The following is a 27525-nucleotide window of genomic DNA, read 5'->3' on the forward strand; positions in this document are numbered from 1 at the left end:
TGCTCGTTCTCGAGACACGAGACAGGGTCAGGTTCAAGCAACGTCACGAGACCGGCTCGTGCCACTAATAATAGCTTTATCTACGGCGAAACAATGACGAGATTAGAGAAGGCTTATTAAGGTTAATCATTTTGACATTTAATTATATATTCAAACGCTTACGATTTCTTCGATATATTTTTAATAACGAAAGAAAATTTTCAATCGCCATTGAAAATATTAACATTTTGTTTATCTTAAAAAAATAGATAGATTTACGAATCTACGTAAATGACTACGTCATAATGTACGCAGTTAGATTGATTATGAAAATCATTTGCTTTTAAGTTGCAATATGTCTTAATATTTTCTTTCTTTCTTTTTTCCTTTCTATTTATTTTGTTCTTTTTTATTTATAACTCGTTATAATACAAGCAATACATTGAATTTTATCAGATTTTTTTACTTCCTACGAACATTTGTAAATATAATTGCACGAATGTAGGTGTAGATAAAAAAAAAATATATGTATATATATATACATATATATATATATATATATATAACATATGTTAATTACAGTAGATTGAGAAATAAGGTTTTATCATATTTTAAAATTTGATGTTTATTTATAGATAGCTTTTTTATAGTTCATACGCAAGCATTTGTAAACACATGTGTTGGGAATAAATATGTTAAAACATTTATTTTCCGAGAGTGCTATTCGATTTCGTTAAAGTGATAAAAATTCATTAAATTAACTCGCGTACTGATCAACGTTTGTAAAATTCGTTCTATCGAATAATTTGTTTTCATTATTTGTTATATACATCTTTTATCTTTTTATTTTTTCTATTTTTTTTTCTTTTTTTTTTTTTTATAGGCTTGGTTAAAGGTGGAAAAAGATATGAAATTAAATATTAGCTTTAGAAAACGAACGAATTGTTTCATGATATTGATTTTCTCCGTATGAAATATTTCGAGGCCGAATGATTAACGACCGGTTCTCTTTTCCCCTCTCCCCTTGTTCCTAAACAATACAGACGAACGAAGTGAATTAATAATCCGAAACTAATGTTTCCCTATTATTTTTATTTTTAATAATAATAATAATAATAATAATAATAATAATAATAATAAACGTAAAAATCGATTGCATTCGTATCTCATAATTAATTTTCTTTAATTTTGCATCCTATTTTCTTTCTTTTTGTTCCCTTTTTCTTTTTCATTCGTTTCTTTTGGAACACCTGCCGGATTAATAATTCATAAAATAAATTTGAAATTTCTTTCATGCACTTTGGATGAATCCGATGTTCTTCGTATATGGAATTAATAAATATACGATATATAAAATATTAAATGACAAAATTTTGTCTCGGGTGTAATTATATTGACGTTGGTTGGCGGCTTGACTTATCGATCCCTTTGAATAAAATTACAACAACGAGCGGTGAAAAACGAATTTCGTGACTGGAACGAAGACAACAATTGTGCATGAGAAGAATGAGTAAAAGAGAATGAGAGAGAGAATGGAGAGAGAGAGAGAGAGAGAGAGAGAGAGAGAGAGAGAGGAAACTGTCGTGCCAAGTGTCCAAACGTAGCAAACGTGAACGTCCAGAGGCTGTCAACTCGTCGTGAAAGCGTGTTTTCGCAAATTAACGCTTGCGCGCTCGGGTACTTTGCATCGGTGAAACGATGCGACAGTTTGATAACGAACACACCGACCTATTCAACATCCCATATATATGTGAATGTATTTGTATATGGGTAGGGTGGAGGCTGGAGGGGGAGGAGAATTCTTTACAAGAGCAACACGAAATACCGCACGATAAAATTAATCACCGTGACATTGCTATGATCGCACATTCGTAAACACGTACGTACGATCACGTACGTGTGTAAATTACCTACATATACGCAAAAGTAATTCTACATATATATGTATATATGTATATATGTATATATGTATATATTGTGAAATAATGTAGGGCTGGACTGGAAATCGTATCCTGATCCGGCGATAATTAACCTTCGGATAGTACCGAGCGATTATTCATCGTTCTAGAACATGTTTCTGTGATTTATGAGAAATTTTAAGTTTCAAAGTAATTTCGTATATTCCTTATTTCGTATTCTGATGCTTTATTATAGTTTTCTTTTTTTTTTCTGTTTTTTATTCTTCTTTTTTTTTTTTATTCAGACATTGTTTCCATACGGTTTTGTTAACTTCAAGATGTATGTGTTTTGTGTGTTTGCATCATTGCTAATTACAAATTAATTAAATGTTGGAAATATACTAATTGTTAATTATGATCTATTACACGAATAAACAATAATAATAATAATAATAATAGTAGTAGTAATAATAATAATAATAATAATAATAATAATAATAATAATAATAAAAAGAATAAATAAATGAAGAGAAGAAGAAAGATTCTTAGCTTATTAAGATACAAAGAAACATCGCATTCTTTTTTTATTCTTCCCATTTGAAATCTCAACAATTGGTTATTCAAATTTTCCACCTGCGTATCACTTCTCCCTCTCTCTCTCTCTCTCTCTCTCTCTCTCTCTCTCTCTGTTAAGAAGAACTTAAAGTAAGAAGAAAGGGGAGAGAAAATTCAATGAGTCGTTTCGTAGAAACCGTTCTACAAACTTTACGACACCTTTCTCTCTCATTCTTCTGGAAAACTTGCTTTAACGTTACTGAGAAACGTGAGACAGATGAGTGTATGAGAAAGAGAGAGAGAAATAGTTTCAGAAGAGAATGGAAAGATGTTTGTTCTCACGAACGGTAACGGAGGGTAAGGGAGAGAAGAGGCACGCGCGAAACGAAACGTGATTACATAATTAATGAGACTGCTGCAAGTGCGCGGACTTCGGGCAAGAAACTAATTTTCCATAGGGAAGTAAAGTGTACCTGCACTTTTCTTTCCTCACTTTTCCTACTATTCCTTTTTTTGCTTTCTCTCTTACTCCCTTTCCTCCCCACGTTGGCGAGATCTAACTTCACTAGCTTATTCTTAGAAATTTTTTATGCCGTTGAAAAAGTCCGAGTGTTGCTCGAATCTCACTTTATATCTCTTTGCCTTTTCGGATTTAGAATTCGTTTTCTTCCTTTTTTCCTTTTCGTTTCCTTGAAATATATATAAGTGGGCAAACGACTCGTGAATCTTTATCCGTTTCGAGAGTAACGTAGAAGGGGACAATACCATCCCCTTCACCCTCTCTCTCCCGCTATTATTTGATACCGACGCGTCTCGTGACCCATATGGATTTTCCTTTTTTTCCTTCTTTTTTTTTTCTTTTTTTTTTTATTATATAGACTCCCTGCGGATTACGCGAAATTGACAAAATTATTAACGTCGTCATAGAGCGTGCAACGTTGTACGCCGTTCGATATTGGACTGTACCAAATGAATTGAAAAAGGAAAAAAAAGGAACTACGATAGCGCGTTCAGATGCATCTCTTGCGTCGGATCAGCGATGATAATCGATTCGCACAAAGGATCTTTTCTAATTGTCAGAATCGTAGATCCATTGATTGCAATGAATAAGATCGCCGGAACAAGATTTGGAAACTGTTGAAGATCCTCACCAAAATGTTGTTAGCCGCGTTGTTTCAAATTAATGCGCAATGAAGAATACTTTGCGCCAGACAAAACTCATAGCTCATTTTGTCTAGGAGTCTACTTTTACTGTTCATTTATTGCCCTAACTCGACATCTTATTGAAGACTATGTGCTTGATTAAAGATGCCTAAGCTCGGACAAAGGTGGCAAGGTGTTTTTTATTTATGCATTTTCTTAAGGAATATCCAACGAGTTCCCAAGGATAAATTTTTCTCAATGATGATATGTGGCTCTTAGGAGAAAGTGCTATGAATTATTGAAGGTGTGCACGTGCGAGACTTCCAAAATTTAAGATACGAAACTTTCAGGCGAAATAATAAAAAAAAAAATAAAAAAGAAATATATATATATATATAAATAAAAAAGAAAAAAAAAAGAATGAAAGAAAGAAAGAAAGATAGAAATCAAGTATGTCGATGAAAGAGAAATTAAAGCGTATAATATAGAAGACGATATTATACGTACGAACGTAAAGTGTTGAAAAAGAAGGGGTGGTTGTTGTAGAAAAGGTTTTCTTTCCCGTTAACGATTGACTGCTTTGTTGCTACCATCCAAGTCGATAAATCGAAAGTTTTCTTTCAAGAAAGGACTGTAATGCCTTTTCCGTAGATACAGAGGAGATATAAAGAATTATAAGAAATGAAAGATATACTCGTCGTAATTGAAATTTAACGCGCATGTCCTCTATAGAAGGGGATGGGTATTACATTATGTAAGATACAGGAATAGCTTACATTAGTCAATTGCCGGGAAGAAACACTTGCTTAATTATTTATGTATGAGAAGTATACGAGCGTTCGGCGTTTAGGGGAGAAAAACATTTGACTTTTTAATGATTTTACGTAAGGGATATATATGAAAGAAATTTCCTTTTTTTTTTTTTTCGTATTAAAGTACAATCTTAACGTTTCCTCTTATCAGAGGGACGATTAGAAATGCATAAAAAAGTATGTGGATACGTGGCATGTATAGGGGTAGAAGATGGGCTGGAGGAATCATGTGCATTTGCAATAGTCGCACGACGGACAGACGATATTATGTATTCAAAGAGTATAGATTACTTTCAAAATCATTATTATGTTTCCAGTCGTCGATTACTCATGTTCGTTGGATTATGGCCTTATCAAGAGTTATCCAAACGATTGGTTCGAGTTCGTTTGATAAGTTTCATCCTAATAGTTGCAATATTATGTCAGGTAAATATTAAAATTTTTAACGAGCACGCTTTATCGCGTTTCTATTAAATTTTAATTTTATATTTAATTTTGCGAGTAAATTAAATGACATGAGAAATATCGGAGACAGAAAATCAACGTCCTTTTATAAAATTAAATAAATTTAATAATCAATATTTATCGTTTAATTATCCGTAAGATATTTATGTTCATCGTAACCGATTCAAATGTGGACTCGATCATCGAATTGATGCAGTTCTTTTTGCCGAATTTATGCTTCTCAATTTGTTATTGGAGTTTAAACTACAATATCATGAAAGTTTGTATTCCATATATATATATATATATATATATATATATATATATATATATATATATATATATCAAATTATCGTTTGACTAAGCTATAAAATATTAAAAAAAAAAAAAATTACTCCGTATCCATAGGTGAAAGAAATATTAGATCATATCAGTTCCTATTGGCTAATGTTAGAGAATCAACAGGAATTAATGGTAATGCTAAAATATGCTAAAATCGATAGATTATATACATTGATGACCGCATGTAAGTTTAAAAAAATAAATTTCAAATATCGCTTTGATTTATGCATAATAAAATAATTTTGATAATCTCTTCTGATAGTTATTTTATATTTCAGTTATCTTTTATCTTATACTTACTTTTTTATTATTCCCTTACATATTATACGCTAATGCGTATGATTTCGATGTAACGAAGAACGATACTCGATTAATATTGCCAGTTAATATTGATTATGTATGTACAAATAAAATTTGTTATTATTTTATGCTTTTGATCTTTTGTGTATTGGTAAGTATTATATGTGTTGTTGGAGTTACACATTATTCGACGTATGCATCATTCGTACAGTACACGTGTGGTTTGTTAAACGTCGTCACGTGAGTAATCAATTAAAAACATAAAATATCGTTTGATATGATTGAATGATATTAAATAAAAAAAGAAAAAACAATTTTTTTCTTTTCTCAAATATATCTTAATTTTTTTTTTTACAGAATAAAGATAGAACAAGAAATTCAAAGGAAATCGTATCATTTTAGATCTGAAAGTGCATTTCGAAAAGAATACAATTCGCTTGTATCTGTTGTAAAATATTACAATGGCACGACAAAGTTTGTATTTTAAATTCTTAGACACATAGTTATCAGTGATTTAATTCTTAATTATTATGATATTAATGTGTTTTATTTTTCTTTTTGGCCGTTTAAAGAGTCATAAATCTAATAAATTCCATATATAACAAAACTTATTTAATCGAATTAATTTTGGCACTAATTATCATTATTATGGATTTTTTTCATGTAAGTAATATATAAATAAATTCAAAGTAATTAATCGTTTAATGAATTTCTCTTATTAATTAACATTACATTAGCAATTACGTTGCAGTTTTTTCAATTACTCGCTTTCAACGAAAACAAGAGCAAAATGTTATCAAATTGTATCTATATTATCGGAAGTATATTCATGACATATGTCATTTGTTATTCAGGACAAAGAGTAATTGATCATAACACAAATGTTATTAGAAAAATGTAAGTAAATGTGGAATATCAAAATTGTTGAGATTGTTTTTTTTTTTTTTTTGATGGGCGGAGCACGTTTTGTTAAATACAAATTCGTAAATCGATCTCTACAGTTATCAAGTTTCATTTTACGAGTTATCTGTAAAAACGCAAAAAGCGTTGCTCCTGTTAACAATGAAAATTATGAAGCCATGTCACTTTTCCATGATGGGAACAATGGTAGCGTCGCATGAACTTTTTTTGAACGTAAGAAATATTTCATTAATTGCAATGTAATATAAATGTGCTATTTTTTTTTTACTGTTATCAGTAACAATAACTAATAGTTACTGATAAAAATTTATATTTTCAGATAATGCGAAATTCCTTTTCGTTTGCAATGGTATTTTACAAAACATGTTAAACGATCGGTCCTTAAAGACGACTGAATTCGCTGCAAACTTATTTTCATGGTGAAAAAACGGATTGTCTAATTTTCAGTACGAAGAAGTATATATATATATATATATAAGAGAGGAAGATATTTTAAAAAATGTTATTTTATCATTGATTTGTTGTTGTCACATGTAATATCCATATACGAATAACACGATTTTGTTTATGCAAGATTTAATGTCTTTAAGAGGACAACCGTGTCGTTCACCTATGAACTTATTATCCTGCGAATCGCTTTATTGTTTTATTTTCTTGCTTTTTTTATACGTTCTCTTCTCTTCGAGTTACAAAAAGTGAATCGTAGACGATCAAGATATTAATTTAATAGAAACGATGAAAGCAACGCTCATGTCATTGGTTAAAGTTGGAACAATACTTAAAAATTCATTAACAATATTCAACCACAGCATGACCACTCAGAAGAAATACCTGTCTAATTAATTATGCGAATTAACAGGTATTATAAAAATTTCAGACGAGGGATTAAATTGTAAAAGATCTCCTCTTCGTTTTTTTTTTTCCATAATTAATTTCGGATTAATTATTAAAGGATACAGGTTAGTATATTTAACAAAAAAATTCTCTTAGTAGTTTGAAAAATATATGATATCATCTTGAAAAACATAAAAACATTTTGAAAAATATTCGAATATTGTTAATATTTAAAATTTATTAAAATTCATTTATATTTGTTATAATTTTATCATCTTCCAAGGAATCATCTGTACGATTATTACGGACGAATATACTAAATTTCATGTTAGCATTCATTAATTTCAATAAATATAAAAAAAATGCTAACAATAATGTCAACATTTAACGATAAACATTTCTTCTTGTACTAATTAATGAATGAAAATCATTAACTCGAACGAAGATTAGAAATTAGTTTGTAGAGTTGGTATATGGCATAATAATCAAAGAAATAATTTTTTCGCTGATTATAAAATTATTGCTTTTCGTTTTGTTAATATTATGTATATAATTCATAATTACGTAAAGGTCCGTTTACAATTATCCATTTTTATTCTTGCGGTGTTTAAAAGACCTTACGAAATCCTATAAATTCATTTATTTGGATTAAATAAATCGTGAGATTTATTAAATGTAAAAAGTATTAAATATAATTGAGTCGAGATAAATAATGTACAGGAGTTAATTGTAATAAAAAAAAAAAATACACAGATATGATATAGAATATGAAATAAATATAGTTCTGTCATTGTTCATTACATCTGAATTAAATAATTAAAATAATTATAATCTCTTATCGGTTATTATTACGATCATTAGATAACAAGTTATTCATTGTAGATTTTTCATACTTTAATATTACTGTATCAATTTCTTTTGACTTTATCATATAGCCTTCTTTATACATTCGATTTAATTGTCGATAAGCATAATTAATATTAATTATATCGATACAATTAATAACATTAATATAATAAATATATAAATATAATAGTAACAGTTCACCTTGAATATTTTTTAAAAAGCATTAATATAACATTGATCGTACAATACTGTGAGAATCGTTAATTATTTGTTACTCATATCAATCTTTATTATATCCAATCAAACACGTTTTTGTTTTATACACTATCGTTATATAACCGGCGGGGAATATTAAAAAAAAAAAAAAAAAAAAAAAAAAACAAAGACAATTTCTTTTTGTTTTGTTTTCAAATGTAACATATATTTTTTAATATTGATCGTATTCCATTATATCCTATAACATGAAGCTCGATTTAAAACAGATTTCTATCATTTGTCGAACAATAAAGAAGAATGAAGAATATAATTGGATTGTCTTTGTTATAAGGACTTACTATAAAGCCATTTATGTTTGTATTTTTCATTCTTCAATATCAATGGTAAATGTTATTAATAATAATATAAGTTTTTATTATATACTAATATAACGTCGATATGATAAAATTTGTATGTGGAAAAATTTATACGATGAAAATATTATTGACAATGTTTATAGTTATCGTAGATTATTTTCCAATTAAGAATAATTTTTATCAGTCGTTTCAATTATTTAATTTCAAAAATAATTTCTACGAAAAAATTCTTTCTTAAAATCATTTTTTTCTTTTGGTTTTGCTACGTTTTAAATATGTACATATATGGTAAAAGATTGATTTTGTATATAAATTATAGATAAAACGCGTGTAAGAGAATCAATAAGAAAGAAAGAAATATAATCGATAAAAGAATATATTTGTTAATTATACATTAAATTAAACCGAACTATAGTAATCGAAAAAATAACTGTTATAGAATTGATATGGAATCAATATAATATCGGTTCTAAAGGATCGAAACCGAAATCAAAACCGACACCGGATACGGGCGAGAATGGTTAGATATATCCATAACAGTTAGAAAATTTGTTCGGATCTCATAACTATTTCAAGAACCGAAACCGATATCATAACTGTTTTCAATCCCTAGTGCAAACTCAACAATGCATGTTCTCTTATGGGGTAGAGATTGGTCGATAGAAAACTATACTCTTTCAATATGCAACAGCAATCTATTTGATAGGTGAGAAGTAACACCTGGTTAATTACTTAATTATTACTTCGTTATATGGTAAGCCACAAAGTGTAAAAATGTTATGCAAGGGACAAAATTATCAAAATATATTTTTTACAATTTTAAAATCCATATCTTACAGATATTTTTTCCGAGCTCGAACAAACGTATTGTTATTATTTTAATGAAAATGTTTTAATCAAAATGTTTCTATCGCTGTAAACATACGATGTTCTTGTAATTGATTCGAATATGGATTCGATCAATACATTCATGCAAATGTTTCTACCAATTTTATTAATAACATTTTGTTATTCTTACAACAGTATTTATCGCGTATTTACTTTATATTGCATAGATTTTTACAGCGTATTAAACATCATTGAAACGAGTTAAATAAAGAATAAAAATTAATGATCGATTATGTTCGTTTTTCGTGTATTGTTTACACTCACGCTCGATATTTCCTTGGCTGAAGGTTAAGAATACAATTAGAACGAAAAATAAACAGATGCCTTTCAGCATTTTCAAAACAAACTCTCGGTATCCTATTACGCCATTGTCGAACACTCTCTAATTTTTAGATCCTTAAGTCATTCATGTGTTCAACTATCACCTTCTAAGTCATGAAATAGTTTAGATATTTTTCAATTTCTTTTCTTTTAAACATATACCTCTAGAAATTCTTCGAATCTTGACGCCAGCTAAAATCTCGTCTCATAATACAATATATTATAGTATTGTTAAAATCTAATAGGAACCAAAAGCTTTTGTCCTCGGCCAGTTTCGTTGGTGAGATCAGTTAGGTGCTTTCGAAGAGAGAGAGAGAGAGAGAGAGAGAGAGAGAGAGAGAGAGAAATCAGAAAAAATTAATTAGAGAAAATCTGAAATGTCGTTTTATATATTCGGTCCAATAATTAGCTAAAATAAAGTCCTTTATTTAGTTTTTAAGTCTTTATTCGATGAAGCAGGCAATTAAGTAATATATCTGCATTTTTCAATCTGTAAAATTAATAATCAAATAATCATTAAATATTCTATAAATAAATAAATAATTCTTCGTATAAAATTGATAGTTAAATAACAAGCCTGTATTTTAGAATTTTGTAAGACCCATAATCGATTAATGAATTTTTATTCCGCAGCTTATAAATACCCTAATAATAAATTTATAAGATTTTATCCAAAAATCGATGAGTCTTAAATCAATTGAACGATTTGTATTCTCTTAGAACGCTTATTGAACGTTATCTGATTAAAATTCATTAATACGAGATGCCAATTTTATCCGCCATTTGTGGAAAATTTAATCACTTTGAAATCTTTATTCTAATACTTTCTATACTGTCTTGGTCCTTTCTAGACCTTATTAATATTTATATATATTTTAAATATTATTGATTTGCGATACTATAATATTAAAATGAATTCACTCGAGATTCTAACATTTTACTAGCATATTTATAATTTTTAATGAATATTTTTAAATTTAAATGTAATAAAACTTTTTTGATATTTTTTTGTTCATTCCTATTACATTTGATATTCTACATAATATTCGGTGTAATAAGTGAAAGCAAATTGACATTATCAGTTCATATTGACTAATTTAACAAAAAATAAAATGCTCTATTAACTCTATGCTCTTGATTCAGCATATAATGACCATTCTGGTACGTATGATACAAATTGCTCGCCATTCAATGTTTTTATCGATCATATAACATGTTTACAACCTGTTCAATAGTTGTGTAAATAATTCATTAGGATAGCCATTGAACGAAAACATAATTTTTCGAGAGAAATCTTTACTTCGAGTAAATTTCTTCGAATTTTTTTTTTCAAATCGATTATAATTTAAGATATTTCAGAAAGAATCTGAGTTGAATCATCAGTATAATAAAGTACTATACGTTATAATAAGATTATAACGTATCATATAATCTTACACGAGATTATATCGTTGATAAATATATGTTAATGCAAATGATAAATATTTATATACATTGTTATATTTGTTTGTTATTAAAATTTTTTTTTGGAGTTAATAAAGCTGAGAAAATATATCTCGTCAAATCGTTTTTTACAATTAATATTGTAAATGTTTAATATATAATTCAGTTATTATAGTTGTTAATTTAATTTTAAGAGAAGTTAGGTATGAACGAAATATTAATGAAACGTTGTTACATTATAGGATTTATATTCGTAATATATGCTTATCATTATTATTATTATTTTATACAATTTTTTATATTTGTGATATTTACCTAATATCTTGTTGTTTATTATTTGTATGCTCATGTAAACGATTTCTTTTTTAAATATCGTTTTATCAGTGTTATTAGAAAATGTACTCCTAGTATCGCATCATATTTTTAAAAATGTAAAAGTTTGTCCATGAATATATTCGTAAAATTATTTTACATTAATCACAATTTGTCTTAATACTATAATTAATTATTATAGTAAATGCAAATTATAATTTATTACTATAATTAATTATTATAATTAATCCAAATTATAGTTAATATACTATAGTTAATGTGAATATCGTTTTTATTCGCTAGAGTGTCTTACAATTTATGTTGAGAATAATGAATATAAAAAAAAAAAAATCAAAGTGATAAACAGAGAAAAAATATGACAAGTTTTAAAAATTATATGTAATTGTATGAAATTATGTGTAAGCACATATATATATATATATATATGTATGTATGTATGTATGTAATGATATTAAAATTATATATTATATGTATATAAATTATAAATTATATATAATGTGCAATAAGAATAAAAATTAAGAAAATGTCTCATATAGTTTCCACTCCACAGGATTATCTCTGTGTAAAATATATGTAAATACATATGTATAGAAACGATAAGTATTAAAACGATAGATAAAAAAAGGAAAGAGCTAACGGAGAATCGTGAAATCGATATAACAGTGTAAAAAAAGAAAAGAAGAGTAAAAAAAAGTAGTTAGATCCTACGAGAAAGAATTCAATAAATTTCAGGTGTTACTGACAAAAGAAGAAAAACAAATTAATTTATAAAAAACGAATTATTTTAATCAATTAATTGACAACGATAAAAAGGGAAGAAAATAATTCTTTATATAACCAGAGTCGTCGTTTTATAATCATTTTATTTTTACGTAATATTAACTTACTTACGTCAATCCTATAGTATATTTCACAATATTTAAACTTACATGTAAAACACAAAATCTTCTTTTCCTTAAAGTAATGAATTATCTTCGAGGTGATGAGAGCGAATTACTGATAGAATTAGATAATAATAAGGAGCAAGTTTGTGACGTGGATGTCTTGCGTGAAGGGCATAAAATATCCAACTAAGTAAAGACGCAAAAGCACAGTTGCTTAAATTGACAGCAAATGTATGTATTAAACAGGTATATATTTCAAGCTACTAACTTGTTAAGATATAATCCAATAAATATTAACGAATATTATTCACACTTAAAACACTGAAGATTGTTAATTTCAGTAATAGATGTATCGTCTTCGAGCGATAAAATTAAACTGCGAGAGAATGAGAAGGTCAGAAGGAATACGATCGTAATGCGCATGTCCTTTGTAGAGGGACTGGGGAGGGAGGATAAAATGTCCTGCTATCTAAAGACGCAACAACTAATTACTTAATAACTGGGAACATACACTTGTTTGACATATACATTTGCGACAATGTGTGTAAAATCTTACAACACGATAAAAATTTTACATAAGCTAACGCTATTAAACGCTATTAAAAAAAGTCTTCTTACAATTCGAGACAATTTCCAAACGTTCTCTCCTACATTTAATTATTACAATGTTACTAGAAGGGACAATTAGAATACTTAATCAAGTTAAAAACGTGGGTTCGAAATCGATCGAAGTTATTTACCACAGACGACAGTATGCAGTCGAAAGAAGAGGACTATATCAACAACGAGTACTACGCTCTTAATCTTCAATTTTTAAGATTAATCGGTCTATGGGAATACCACTCATCGTTGAAACAACAGATTTACATTTGTTCTATAAATATTATAATACTCATAGGATTAAGTCAATCGGTAATTTTTCTGATTAATGAATAAATATTTCATATAATTTATGAAAAAAAAAGATTTTTTCAAAGAACAATTTAAATGACTGCTTATTTATTAGATATAACTAATAACGAATTGTATTCTAGATTTATATGTTTTTCACATCAGAACCAAAAATAAATTTGCTCACCGAATTATTGGAAACTATCCTGCCTACTCTATGCTTCGGGTCTTGCTATTGGAACCTATTGTTGAAGGATACAATTGTGCGCAATTCGTTCCACATATTTTTTAATAATTATAAACGACATACTTGTGTGTTATAATAATTAATTTATCGTATAACTTTTAGATGAAGAATATTATGCGTCGTATTAATTGTGATTGGATGGATTTTGCAGACAAGCCGGAGTTAATAATACTAAAAAAATATGCGAATATAAGCAGACAATCTACTATTATAATCGCAAGTGAGTAAAAGAAAATAAGCATAGTAAAAGTATTAGAAATTCATTAAGCTACAGTTACAAAATCTACATTGGAGCCTTTACTGTTTCAGTTAGTTTTTACATCTATATTATCTTATTGATATTTCCATCTTTATTACGTATCTTTCAATATGTTTTTGGTGTAAGAAGTGAAACTAAATTAATATTACCAATTCGTACTTACTATTTTACAAAAAATCAATTGTTTTACTTTATTACACTTCTGTATGAATACATAGCTCTGTGCATTACCTGTATGATAGGAGTAGCTAACTACTCAATGTTCATAGCAATTATACAGCATGCCTGTGCACTGTTTAATATTATCGAGTAAGCAATCAATAATAATGATATATTTTACTATGAAACATAATAATTTTCAGTATACAATTTTGTCTGAATATTTAATTAGAAAAATTGCTGATTATTACAGATGGAGAGTAAATGAGTATTTAAAAAAAATACCAGATGACAACTACCGTCCATTTACTTTTAAAGAGGAAAACGAGTGGATAGTTGATACAATAGAATTATACAATAATGCACTTAAGTTGGTATCTAATTTTATAAGGGTACATTGCAAATTTGTGTTATATGTTCAAATTGCTAATATTAATATTACAATATTTCTTTTACTTTTCCAGTTTTGTTGATTTAATAAAATTGTTTTATGAGACAATTTATATATTCGAAGGATTCTTCGCGTCAATTTTAATTATTGTAGATTATATTTACGTAAGTAACATATATGTCGTAAATTAAAAATTTCAAAAATATCGTATCAAGGTATAAAACATAGAAATTTGTTTTTAGTTATTTCAGATACTTTGTTTTACCGTAAATGCGAATGAAGGAATAAGAAAATTTTGTTATGTCCTTGGATCTCTGCTCGTAATATATGCTTACTTTTATCTGGGACAGAAATTAATAGATGAGCACGCTGATTTATTCATTCAGTTGTAAGCATTTATAGTATATTCAATTTCAATTTTCTGATCCATTCTCTTAAATATTTATGAATAATTAATTTTTCTAGATGTCAAATCCCGTTTTATTTGTTATCATTGAAAACGCAAAAAATATTGCTCCTACTGATCACGAAAACCATGAGTCCATGCTATCTTTCTATAAAGGGACTAGTCGTAGTATCTCACTATACTTTTACGAAGGTAACAAATTCTTTGCAAATATACAGAACAACGTTCTGCAGATATAGATTCTGCAGCTGTACAAATAACGATTTTCGAAAAATTTTATATCAATACAAATTTAATTTTGCAGTTAATGCAGTCGTCATTTTCATTTGCTATGGTATTTTATAAGCTGCAATGACTTTAACCGATTAAAAATGATATATGATCATGCCTTACACTGCGTTATAAAAATACAGAAATTTATGCTTTTTTGTCTGCAAATACTGAATTGATGCAAATTCTTCGTTTAAGAGGAAATTTTATTTCCATTACTTAGTAATATTCATAAATAAAAAATCTTAGTGTATCCTTTTTCATTTTATATTTCCTACTATATATTTGTTATCATATAGTATTTACTTAGAATCCTTGAGTTTGCTATTAGTTAGAAAAATATCTGTCGAAAAAGAAAATCTGGCAAAAAGAAAAATTCTGTTATGCAATCTTGTTAGGCAATCTTGTCATTTTATTTCAAATGTTTACTAAATAATAATCCTGATATTGGTTACTTGCATCTACACAATAATAGTAGAAGTAATAATTAATGTATACCTTATAATGAATGTAAAACTCAAAAGATATTCTGTTCAAAACAGAACTTTAACAGAATCTTTGTGATGGCTGTTGTGTTAGAAATCATACAAATCTATACATTCAAGGTAATTTCCATGAAGGAATAAACAATTGTACATGATATTAACATTGAATAATTATACTTATTCATTTGTTATATTACAAATGATAAGAGTAGAATGTAGCCGTATTCTATTTCAAAATAGTAATATGTTATCTTCAAAAGACAAAAGTGTATAGCAAGAAAACAAAGTAATTCACATAACTTTTGTTGAAGAAGTAAAGTATGGTAGAATGTTAAAGGGATAACGTTAGTTTGCTTAATACTTGAAAAGAAACATCTGTTTAATTGTACAGGTAATAAAGGTAGAAAAATGGAAAACATAATAATGATTTTAGGTAAAATATCGTAGGTAAAGGAGATTTAAATAATTTTTATAAAACTTTTAAATCAACAACAATGCTTGTTTTTTAAGATCACAATAAAAGGGTCAATTAGTGAATATTGACAATTAAGTATTTGCACGTAACAGTTGGGGATGTTACTTTGCAAAATAAACGTATTTAATAAGAAACATTTTTAGAACTATTTCAATTTGTAATATTTCAAATTATCACAATTGGAGGATAGTTAAAAATAAAAAAGATTAAAAATATAATTCATAACATTTCATGGTCAAACGATTTCTATATTCATAGTAAAAACAAAAAGGAAAATATGTATGAAAAAAATATATGAGTTTTTTGTGAACATAAATAAAAGTATTTTACGGGAAGAAATAAACAAATGTTGACACGTGAACATTAAATGAAAATTTTTATTAACATATAATCCAATAAATATTAAGGAATATTACTCACGTGTAAAATACTTATATTCGGTATTTCAGTATTAGATGTGTTATCTTTGAGCGATAATATTAAACTGCGAAAGAATGAGAAGGTAAGAAAAAGTCAGATCATAACGCGCATGTCCTTTGTGGTGGGGACAAAATATCCTGTTATGTAAAATGCAGCATCAAATTACTTAATAGTTGGGAACTTACATCTGTTTTACGCATACAATTGTCGACAATAGATCAATAGACAAAGAAAACAGATTTTATATGAAGAATCGCTATAAAAAAAAATGCTTTTTATCGGTTCGATACAACTTCCAAACGTTCTTCCTAACATTGAATTATTAACATGTTACCAGAAGGGACAATTAGAATACTTAATCAAGTAACGAAGGTGGGTTCGAAGTCGATCGAAGTTAGTTAGTCACCACAGACGGCAGTATGCATTCGAAAGAAGAGGACTATATCAACAACGAGTACTACGCTCGTAATCTTCAATTTTTAAGATTGATCGGTCTATGTGAATACCAGACATCGTTGAAGCAAATAATTTATGTTCATTTTATAAAGATCATATTAGCCATCGCATTATTTCCGCAGGTAATCATAATTCTTATTAATGATTAAATATTTCATATAATTATTGACGAAAATATGATATCTCAAGAATTTTATTGACTATTTAGATTTATATGCTTTTCACGTCAGAATCAAACATAAATGTGATCACCAAATCATTGGAAACAACTCTGCCTACTTTATGCTTCGGATCTTGCTATTGCAACCTATTGTCGAAAACTACAATTGTATTAATATAATTGTTACAAATACATTTTACAATTATAAATTATATACACGTGTGTTAGAATAGATAATTTGTCGTACAACTTTCAGATTAAGAAAATTTTGCATCATATCAAACGTGATTGGGTAGATTTTGCAGATAAGCCGGAGATAATGATACTAAAAAAATATGCGAATATAAGCAGACAATCTACTATTATAATCGCAAGTGAGAAAATAAAATATATTATAATTGTATTACAAATTAATTAAGCTACAATTACTAAAACTATATTATTGCCTTTACTCTTTCAGTCAGTTTTTACATGTATATCGTTTTACTGATGTTTCCATCCTTGTTATGTATCTTTCAATACATTTTTGGTGTAATAAATGAAACTGAATTAATATTACCAGTTCGTGCTGAATATTTTATGAAAAATCAATTGTTTTACTTTATTGCACTTTTGTACGAATACATAGGCATGTGCATTGTCTGTATGATAGGAGTAGCTAACTACTCAATGTTCATAGCAATTATACAGCATGCCTGTGCCCTGTTTAATATCATCCAGTAAGAAATCAATAATAATAATACATTTTACTATACAAAACAATAATTTCTAATATAGAATCTTTTGGGAATACTTAACTTGCAGAATTGTTAATTGTTACAGATGGAGAGTAAATGAGTATTTTAAAAAACAACCATGTAACAACTATCGTCCGTTTACTCTTAAAGAGGAAAACAAGTGGATAGTTGATACAATAGAATTATACAATAATGCACTTAAGTTGGTATCTAATTTTATAAGGGTACATTGCAAATTTGTATTATATGTTCAAATTGCTAATATTAATATTACAATATTTCTTTTACTCCTCCAGTTTTGTTGATTTAATAAAATTGTTTTATGAGACAATTTATATATTCGAAGGATTCTTCGCGTCGATTTTAATTATGGTAGATTATTTCTATGTAAGTAATAAATTTATAGAAAATTAAAATTTGTAAATATCGCGTATCAGGATACAGGATATAGAAATTTGTTTTTAGTTATTTCAGATATTTTGTTTTACCCTAAATGCGAATGAAGGATTAACAAAATTCTGTTACATCATTGGATCTCTGCTCGTAATATATGCTTACTTTTATCTGGGACAGAAATTAATAGATGAGCACGCTGATTTATTCATTCATTTGTAAGTATTTATAGTATATTCAATTTTCTAATCCATTTTCTTAGATATTTATGAGTAATTAATTTTCCTAGATGTCAAATTCCCTTTTATTTATTATCATTGAAAACGCAAAAAATATTACTTCTATTGATAATGAAAACCACGAGACCATGTTATCTTTCTGTAAGAGGACTGGTCGTAGTATCACACTATACTTTTGCCAAGGTAACATCTTTTTTTCTGTATAGAATAAATGATATTTGAAAAACTTTATATCAAGAGAGATTTAGTTTTACAGTTAATGCAGAAATCATTTTCATTTGCTATGGTATTTTTTAACTTGCAATGACTGATTAAAAATGATATATGATCATACCTTACACTGTGTTATAAAAATATAGAAATTCTTGTTTTTTTGTCTGCAAATACTGAATTGATGCAAGTTCTTCGTTTAAGAGGAAATTTTATTTTCCATTATTTAGTAATATTCATAAATAAAAAATCTTAGTGTATTCTTTTTCGTTATATACATCCATGTTTACATTTGTTGTTATATAACATTTTCTTGCAATGATGGGGTTTGTTATTACTTAGAAAAATATCTGTTAAAAAAGAAAAATTCTGCTATAGGCAATCTTGTGATTTTATTTCAAATGTTTAAGTTATAATTCTGATATAAGTCATGTATGTGTACACAATAATAGTACAAATAGTAATAAAACAAAATTATACTGAATCTACACTTGAAAAGATATTCTTTTGAAAACAGAACTTGAACAGAATCCTCCTGATGGCTGTTGTCTTAGAAATCACACAAATCTATACATTCAAGGTAATTTCCATGAAGGAATAAACAATTGTACATGATATTAACATTGAATAATTATACTTATTCATTTGTTACATTACAAATGATAAGAATAGAATGTAGCCGTATTCTATTTCAAAATAGTAATATGTTATCTTCAAAAGACAAAAGTGTATAGCAAGAAAACAAAGTAATTCATATAACTTTTGTTGAAGAAGTAAAATATGGTAGAATGTTAAAGGGACAACGTTAGTTTGTTTAATACTTGAAAAGAAACATCTGTTTAATTGTACAGATAATAAAGGTGGAAAAATGGAAAACATAATAATGATTTTAGGTAAAATATCGTAGGTAAAGGAGATTTAAATAATTTTCATAAAACTTTTACATTGACATGAATACTTATTTTTACGAATAGAATAATGCTTACGTGTTAAGCACTAACATGCTCTATAAACGTAGTTATACGTTATCTTCAAGAGACAAAAGTAAACTGCTCAGAGAACAAAACAGTAAGAAGGAGAGAGTTCATAATGCGCATGTCCCTTTTGGAGGGGATAAAATACTCTTTTAACGATGTAATAATAAATTACTTAACAACTGGGAACATACACCTGTTTGACATATACAGTAGTCAATAATGGGAAAAAGAATTTAGAACACGTTCGAGACGTGAAGTATTCCTATAAAAAAGTTCAAAACAATTTCCAAACGTTCTCCCCTACATTTAATTATTAAGATGTTACCAGAAGGGGTAATTAGAATACTTAATCAAGCTATAAACGTGGGTTCGAAATCGATCGAAGTTATTTACCACAGACGACAGTATGCAGTCGAAAGAAGAGGACTATATCAACAACGAGTACTACGCTCTTAATCTTCAATTTTTAAGATTAATCGGTCTATGGGAATACCACTCATCGTTGAAACAACAGATTTACATTTGTTCTATAAATATTATAATAGTCATAGGATTAAGTCAATTGGTAACTTTTCTGATTAATGAATAAATATTTCATATAATTTATGAAAAAAAAAAAAGATTTTTTCAAAGAACAATTTAAATGACTGCTTATTTATTAGATATAACTAATAACGAATTGTACTCTAGATTTATATGTTTTTCACATCAGAACCAAAAATAAATTTGCTCACCGGATTATTGGAAACTATTCTGCCTACTCTATGCTTCGGGTCTTGCTATTGGAACCTATTGTTGAAGGATACAATTGTGCGCAATTCGTTCCACATATTTTTTAATAATTATAAACGACATACTTGTGTGTTATAATAATTAATTTATCGTATAACTTTTAGATGAAGAATATTATGCGTCGTATTAATTGTGATTGGATGGATTTTGCAGACAAGCCGGAGTTAATAATACTAAAAAAATATGCGAATATAAGCAGACAATCTACTATTATAATCGCAAGTGAGTAAAAGAAAATAAGCATAGTAAAAGTATTAGAAATTCATTAAGCTACAGTTACAAAATCTACATTGGAGCCTTTACTGTTTCAGTTAGTTTTTACATCTATATTATCTTATTGATATTTCCATCTTTATTACGTATCTTTCAATATGTTTTTCGTGTAACAAGTGAAACTGAATTAATATTACCAATTCGTGCTGAATATTTTATGAAAAATCAATTGTTTTACTTTATTGCACTTTTGTATGAATACATATCTCTGTGCATTACCTGTATGATAGGAGTAGCTAACTACTCAATGTTCATAGCAATTATACAGCATGCCTGTGCACTGTTTAATATTATCGAGTAAGCAATCAATAATAATGATATATTTTACTATGAAACATAATAATTTTCAGTATACAATTTTTTCTGAATATGTAATTAGAAAAATTGCTGATTATTACAGATGGAGAGTAAATGAGTATTTAAAAAAAATACCAGATGACAACTACCGTCCATTTACTTTTAAAGAGGAAAACGAGTGGATAGTTGATACAATAGAATTATACAATAATGCACTTAAGTTGGTATCTAATTTTATAAGGGTACATTGCAAATTTGTGTTATATGTTCAAATTGCTAATATTAATATTACAATATTTCTTTTACTTTTCCAGTTTTGTTGATTTAATAAAATTGTTTTATGAGACAATTTATATATTCGAAGGATTCTTCGCGTCGATTTTAATTATTGTAGATTATATTTACGTAAGTAACATATATGTCGTAAATTAAAAATTTCAAAAATATCGTATCGAGGTATAAAACATAGAAATTTGTTTTTAGTTATTTCAGATACTTTGTTTTACCGTAAATGCGAATGAAGGAATAAGAAAATTTTGTTATGTCCTTGGATCTCTGCTCGTAATATATGCTTACTTTTATCTGGGACAGAAATTAATAGATGAGCACGCTGATTTATTCATTCAGTTGTAAGCATTTATAGTATATTCAATTTCAATTTTCTGATCCATTCTCTTAAATATTTATGAATAATTAATTTTCCTAGATGTCAAATTCCCTTTTATTTGTTATCATTGAAAACGCAAAAAATATTACTTCTACTGATCATGAAAACCATGAGACCATGTTATCTTTCTATAAAGGGACTAGTCGTAGTATCTCATTATACTTTTGCCAAGGTAACAAATTCTTTGCAAATATAACTCATGAATTTCAAAAAAATGTTATACTAATAGAAATTTTGTTTTCCAGCTAATGCAGTCATCATTTTCATTTGCTATGGTATTTTTTAATCTGCAACGATTTTAACAGAGAAAAACGTCATATGATAATCCTTGATTACACAGCATTATATTAATGCATAAATTCTTGGTTTTAATACTTACTAGATGCAAATTATTTGTCCAAAAGAAATTTTATTTTCCTATATCTATAATTTTTTTTATAAATAACAAATCTTTGTGTTTTCTTTCTGATTTAATGTTTCTACATTTGCACTGATTAATTTACAATATTTTATTATTATCGTTGAACTTTAGTTAGAAAATATTAATTATAATTATTAGTAAATTTTTCATTGTATTTAAGAAGCTATGTTAATAAAAAGGATATCGTGTTTTTAATCAATCACGTGTATCACAATAATAATAGAAATAATAATAGTAATAATACAAAGTTATAATGAATATACAATTGAAAAGATATATATGAATGCTTTCTTACGTTGAAAATTATGTGAGTTATTAATTTATTAAATTATGTGAGTTATTAAATTATGTGAATAATATCATATCTGCACACGAATATGTTTGTTGTAAAAGAACGAACATATATTAACATTGTTCACTTGTTCCAGTACAAATGATAGATTATAACACTAACTCGTCATATACTCACATTCTTTTTCTTTTGCAGTAATGTGTCATCTTCAAGCGATGAAATTAAACTACGGAAGTTTGAAACGTTAAGAAGTACGTTCATAACGCGCATGTCGTTATGGAAGGGGATAGAATACCTTACAAGGTAAGGAAGCAGTAGCAAATTACTTAGATAATACCTGGAAGGATATATTCGTTTAATCACACAGAACATGCCTAAAGTAGGGGAGGGTGGGGAGAGGGAAGCCTGTAAAATGTTATAAAATTAAAGAAGAGAAAAAAAAAAGAAGAAATTATCTTCAGAAAAATTTAAAGGTTTAAATTTTTCAAGTAAAAATAACTTTTAAAAATTAATATCCAATAATGTCTATTTATTTATTTATTTAATAATTTATATATTTATTCAATGCACAAAACAATATCGTTTAAGTACGAAATATTTACGACGAACGAATGAAGCTATCTATCTATCGCTGAAAATTCTAATCTTTTTTTTTTTTTTTTTTTTTTTTTTTTTTTATTATCTAATAGTAAAAAAACTAAATGGATTTCAGTTTAATGTCAGATCTTCATATTAGATCTTCATGTCAGATCTTAATATGAAGTATTCCGAACGTTGTTACCTAATCTATTCATTGGATTTTGTTATTATTACGTTATTATTATATTGCGCACGTACGAACGCACCCTTGGCTATTTATATGTAAAACTTTTTCTCAAATCGCAAATGTCATATATCACGAAATATTTACTCTTGAGAATTCATTGGATGCACGATAAGAAAAGAAAAGGAAAGAAAAAAAAAAGAGAAATAAAACGAGCCATTGGAATCTAATAAGCTGGACGATAAAAATAAGAAGTGAACTCATTGATCAAACGAGTCATAATTTTTTTTGGAGCTTATTTTTGAATTATTTTTTTTTTTTTTAAGAATTTGCACTTGCGATTATTTCAACATTCAAGACGAATTATCCAAACGCGTCTGCAACGTATAAATAATCATTGATTGCTTCCCCTTTTTTTCCTCTTTAATTTCTAAAAAAAAAAAAAAAAGATTCATCTTCACCGATGTTTTATCAGGAGTTGTTATTTACATTTACGTTCGTAAATATTCATTGAGAAAATGCACAGCTAGAATTATATCTCTGCAAATTACAATATGAAATATTTTTAAATCGATCGATATCACATAACGAAACAGATAACTTCGAATATCATTTAAAAATTCGCTTTAAATACCCGACTCGATTACACTTGTTATTCTAATGATAAACAATAAATTTGTTATTGTTAAAGTTAATAATTCCGTCGTGATCATTTAATGAATCAATTAAATACACAACGGAAAATAAGATGAGATACAATGCAACGACAAATATACATCCTTGTCGTAAACATTGTTGAACAATATTTCGTTCAGATTATTCGTCGAAATTGCAGATGTGTTGTAATAATCGACTTAACGTATAATTTTCAAACGAAGAAAATTCTACATTGTATGCGTAAACGTTCGTTGATAAACGATCTAATGATGGATAAATCGGAATTAATAATTCAAAAAAAAAAAAAAAAAGAAAAGAAAAAAAAGAGAGAAAAAAATATATTCGAATCGCAGGGAATTATCTGTAGTTACGATCGCAAAGGAAAAAAAAAATACACATCGTAAAAATGTGTCACTAATTCATTATTATATATTTGCACGATTTTAATCAATGATTTTATTCTTTCGATAAGCTTTTATCCATATATCGTTTTTTCTTTTTTATCCTTTTATCTTTGTTGCGTACCTTTCAGTATGTTTCTGATGAAATAAGTGAAACTGGATCGATATTACCAATTTATATTAACTATTATCTAAAAAGCAGCATATATTATTATTCTGTGTTCTCGTATGAATAAATAGCCACGTACATTCTGCATGCATGATAAGAATTGTCAACTATTCAATAGTTTATAACAGTTATACATCGTGTCTCTAATCAATAACAATGATTAAAAACAACGATTAAAAACGAAAAAAATTAAGTTTTAGTTAAAAGTCTTTTCCCTACTTTGTAATTTACAATATTTTTGATTTATCATATATAGATTGATAATAGATGAATTATTACAAAGAAATTAATATAATTTAATAAATATGCTTGTAAAGTATTACAAAACGATTGATAGATCATTGTTAATATCAAAATTATAAAATTCTATAATAATCAAACAATCGAATCTATATCTCATTTTACAAGTTTATAATGTTAATTATTTACATGAAAAAATTATAATATTTTTATATTATATTTCTTGTTTTCATTTTTTTTTTCATCTTCAAGTTCTCTTCATTAAAGGAGTGTCGGTGGTTATACGATTATCTTTTTCTTACGATTAAAAATATTCCAGACATGTAGACTATCTTTTTATTTTTTTTTATTTTTGAAAAATGTACTCATAAGAAATTTTTGCTTTTAAATCGTGCAAAGGACATTCTCATTAGCAACGATATTTTATAATTTACATTGAAATCGAGTATTTGCTTTTTATTTTTTCTTTTTTTGACATATTATAAATAATTATAAAAATATTATTATCATTAAACAATCTATCATTTTATTCTTTTCTTATTCAGTATTTTTGAATCTTAGTAAATATTTAGTAACTTTATTTTCATTTAATATTTCACGTTCTTTTCCATTTTTCTTTTTAATACAATAATAATAACCACAGTAATAATAATAAAATAATGTACTCGATGTATATATTCGATAAATTTCAGTATTTTTATTGTCGATATTTTTGAAAGGTTGTATAGATTTTGAAGTATATTTTCGTTTTCCGATGAAATTTAATCGTTCGACTCTTATAACCATTCATATGGTTTCTGAGTATGGTCAATGTGATCAATGTTACGTCGTGCGTCGTTAATGGAATGATGCGTTCAATAAATTTGAGAAAACGGATCCTTGAAGAGGATGCACTCATTCGTAAATGATATCACTTGGTTGGTGGAATATATACAGGGTGTGTTTTGTAAGTTTGAATAAAAAAAAGAAACTTTTTGAAACCAAACATTTGATATTACTTTTCATCGATATCAATTATTATATAATTAAGTAATTTCAATTTGTCATATTGCAAAACGATTGCATAAATGTATTACGAATAAACTGCATGTATATTTTATTAAAAGTTATATATATATATATATATATATCAAAATAAATTTATATATGAATATTCGTAATTATAATGTTAAATGCTTTATATCAATGAGAGATATAATTACGAAATAAATTTTAACGCTTAAAGATAATACAATATTTAATAAATGAAGTCTCGAATTTATGTCAAGTGTTTAAAAGGCATCCTGTATATGAGATAAACGCAGGTGCCTTCCGGTCCCTTAGATTTCAATCCGTTCGCGTTCCCACAAATTCCCGTTTCAAATTCGCCCTACTCGCTTCATGCTTCATAGACTATTCTCCCACTTTTCAACCAATCGAAAACGTACGTCCATTAATAATAATTAGACGTACATACTTCGAATCGAGCGTGCTAACATTGTCCATATTACTAAGGGAAATTTGTTATCGGTCGATAAAATATGCAAAAAATATCATATTTCATGCATACATTGTAGATGAAATTTATGGCTTACTAATAATACATTGCATTAAAACGAGTAACTCCGTATGAGAGAAAATATATGATGGACGGCGAAATAAATAAAAAAGAAAACAATAAAAAGAAGGAAAAAAAATGTCAACGAGTATCGAAATAAATGATAATAAATCTAAATAATTCATTAATTAATTAATTTAATGAACAAACATATATATATATATATATATATATATATATATTCATCATATGTACATATATGTTATGTATTGGAAAACTTCGTGCACATACACATACATAGATATGTTAAAAAAAAAAAAGAAAAAAATGAAAGAGAATTCGAATTTTTAGAAAGTTAATCCGCAGGAAGTGGGAAGTCATAATACGATAGAAGCCAAAGAGTAATCGATACATTGCAATCGGAAATACGTTTTGAGTTCATGTTCTCAAGGAGGGGATGTTTCCATCGGAGACCCGATTAAGGATAGGGCGAAGCCCTTCCTCTCCTCCACTCCCTACTTTCACCCTCGTTCGCTCTAAGCGACAAACTTTCGACGTCACGTATAAAAGATCGAAGGGATAAGGGGAAAAGAGAGAGGTAGACAGATATAAACGAAGAGAGAAAGAGAGAGAGAGAGAGAGAGAGGCAAATAGAGGAAAAGAGAAAGATAAAAGTAAAACGAAAAGCAATGAGGGAGAAAGAGAGAGAGGCAAATAGAGGGAAAGAGAAAGATAAAAGTAAAACGAAAAGCAATGAGAGAGAGAGAGAGAGAGAGAGAAAGAGGAGTAGAAATCAAAAGAAAATCTCTCTCTATCTCTCTTTCTCTCTCTCTTCTTTTCATTCTTCGTTGAGTGTCGAGGACCAGCTGTGATCGTGGTGAGAACAAAAAGAAACGTCTGCTGGGAAGTGGTCCTCGACGAATCAAAGAGCTTGCGTGGCACAACCCTCCAAGCATCCCTTCGCACGTAGGTATATATTTATTGGCTAGTCATACGTACGTACGCGTGTCTCAACGTAAAAGAAAAAAAAAAAAAAAAAGAAAAAAAAGAAAAGAAAAAAAATGTAGACGTACGTGGCCACTTCTGGTACGTGACCGTGCCAAAACGTTCTTTTCTTTTCTTTTCTTTTCTTTTTTTTCCCCTACTTGGCTAAGCCACTTCTCACAGGCACTCTCTTTCCCACACTCTCAACTCGAAACCTTTCCAAGAGGTTGCTACCAAGAGCTGTGGTTGATACCCCAATAGAGGGAGTTGCGTTAGGATGGAGCACGTATGTGTAATTATTAATTATCAAATTGGTAGACGTTCATTATTTTCGTATGTAAT

The 27525-nt window shown here is 27.6% G+C and overlaps 2 protein-coding genes and 1 long non-coding RNA gene across 13 annotated transcripts in view; 1 reads left to right on the forward strand and 2 right to left on the reverse strand.

Moving 5' to 3' along the window:
- The window catches only part of LOC124423390 (alpha-mannosidase 2), a 180668-nt gene that overhangs the window by 58226 nt on the left and 94917 nt on the right, over positions 1–27525 (reverse strand). The gene's annotated exons all lie outside the window — the stretch shown is intronic.
- Positions 12478–12867, reverse strand: LOC124423400. The gene is made up of 2 exons (XR_006942069.1): positions 12784–12867; positions 12478–12701 (listed from the first exon to the last, which is right to left on the reverse strand). It is a non-coding gene; the product is annotated as an uncharacterized LOC124423400 (long non-coding RNA).
- Positions 13269–19807, forward strand: LOC124423395. 7 transcript variants are annotated; one of them, XR_006942063.1, is made up of 6 exons: positions 13269–13427; positions 13550–13669; positions 13756–13873; positions 13963–14221; positions 14325–17853; positions 17957–19807. XR_006942063.1 is itself a non-coding variant. In XM_046961078.1 (5 exons), the coding sequence occupies exons 1-5, from the start codon at positions 13269–13271 to the stop codon at positions 14542–14544; spliced, it is 876 nt and encodes a 291-aa protein (XP_046817034.1). In that variant the 3' UTR covers positions 14545–19807. The 7 variants fall into 7 exon arrangements, 1 of the variants encoding a protein (XP_046817034.1); XR_006942065.1 differs by having other exon boundaries at positions 14325–17096; positions 17183–19807; XR_006942064.1 differs by having other exon boundaries at positions 14325–15060; positions 15173–19807.

The sequence above is a fragment of the Vespa crabro genome, chromosome 4 (genome assembly GCF_910589235.1).
Source record: "Vespa crabro chromosome 4, iyVesCrab1.2, whole genome shotgun sequence".
Taxonomy (NCBI): Eukaryota; Metazoa; Arthropoda; class Insecta; order Hymenoptera; family Vespidae; genus Vespa; species Vespa crabro.

Excerpts from the sequence above, each read along its gene's own strand:
- LOC124423395 (XM_046961078.1), top strand. The coding sequence starts at position 13,269 with ATGCAGTCGAAAGAAGAGGACTATATCAACAACGAGTACTACGCTCTT. Across the intron at positions 13,874-13,962 it reads ATCTACTATTATAATCGCAA|TTAGTTTTTACATCTATATT; the intron begins GTGAGTAAAAGA and ends TTACTGTTTCAG. Across the intron at positions 14,222-14,324 it reads GCACTGTTTAATATTATCGA|ATGGAGAGTAAATGAGTATT; the intron begins GTAAGCAATCAA and ends TGATTATTACAG.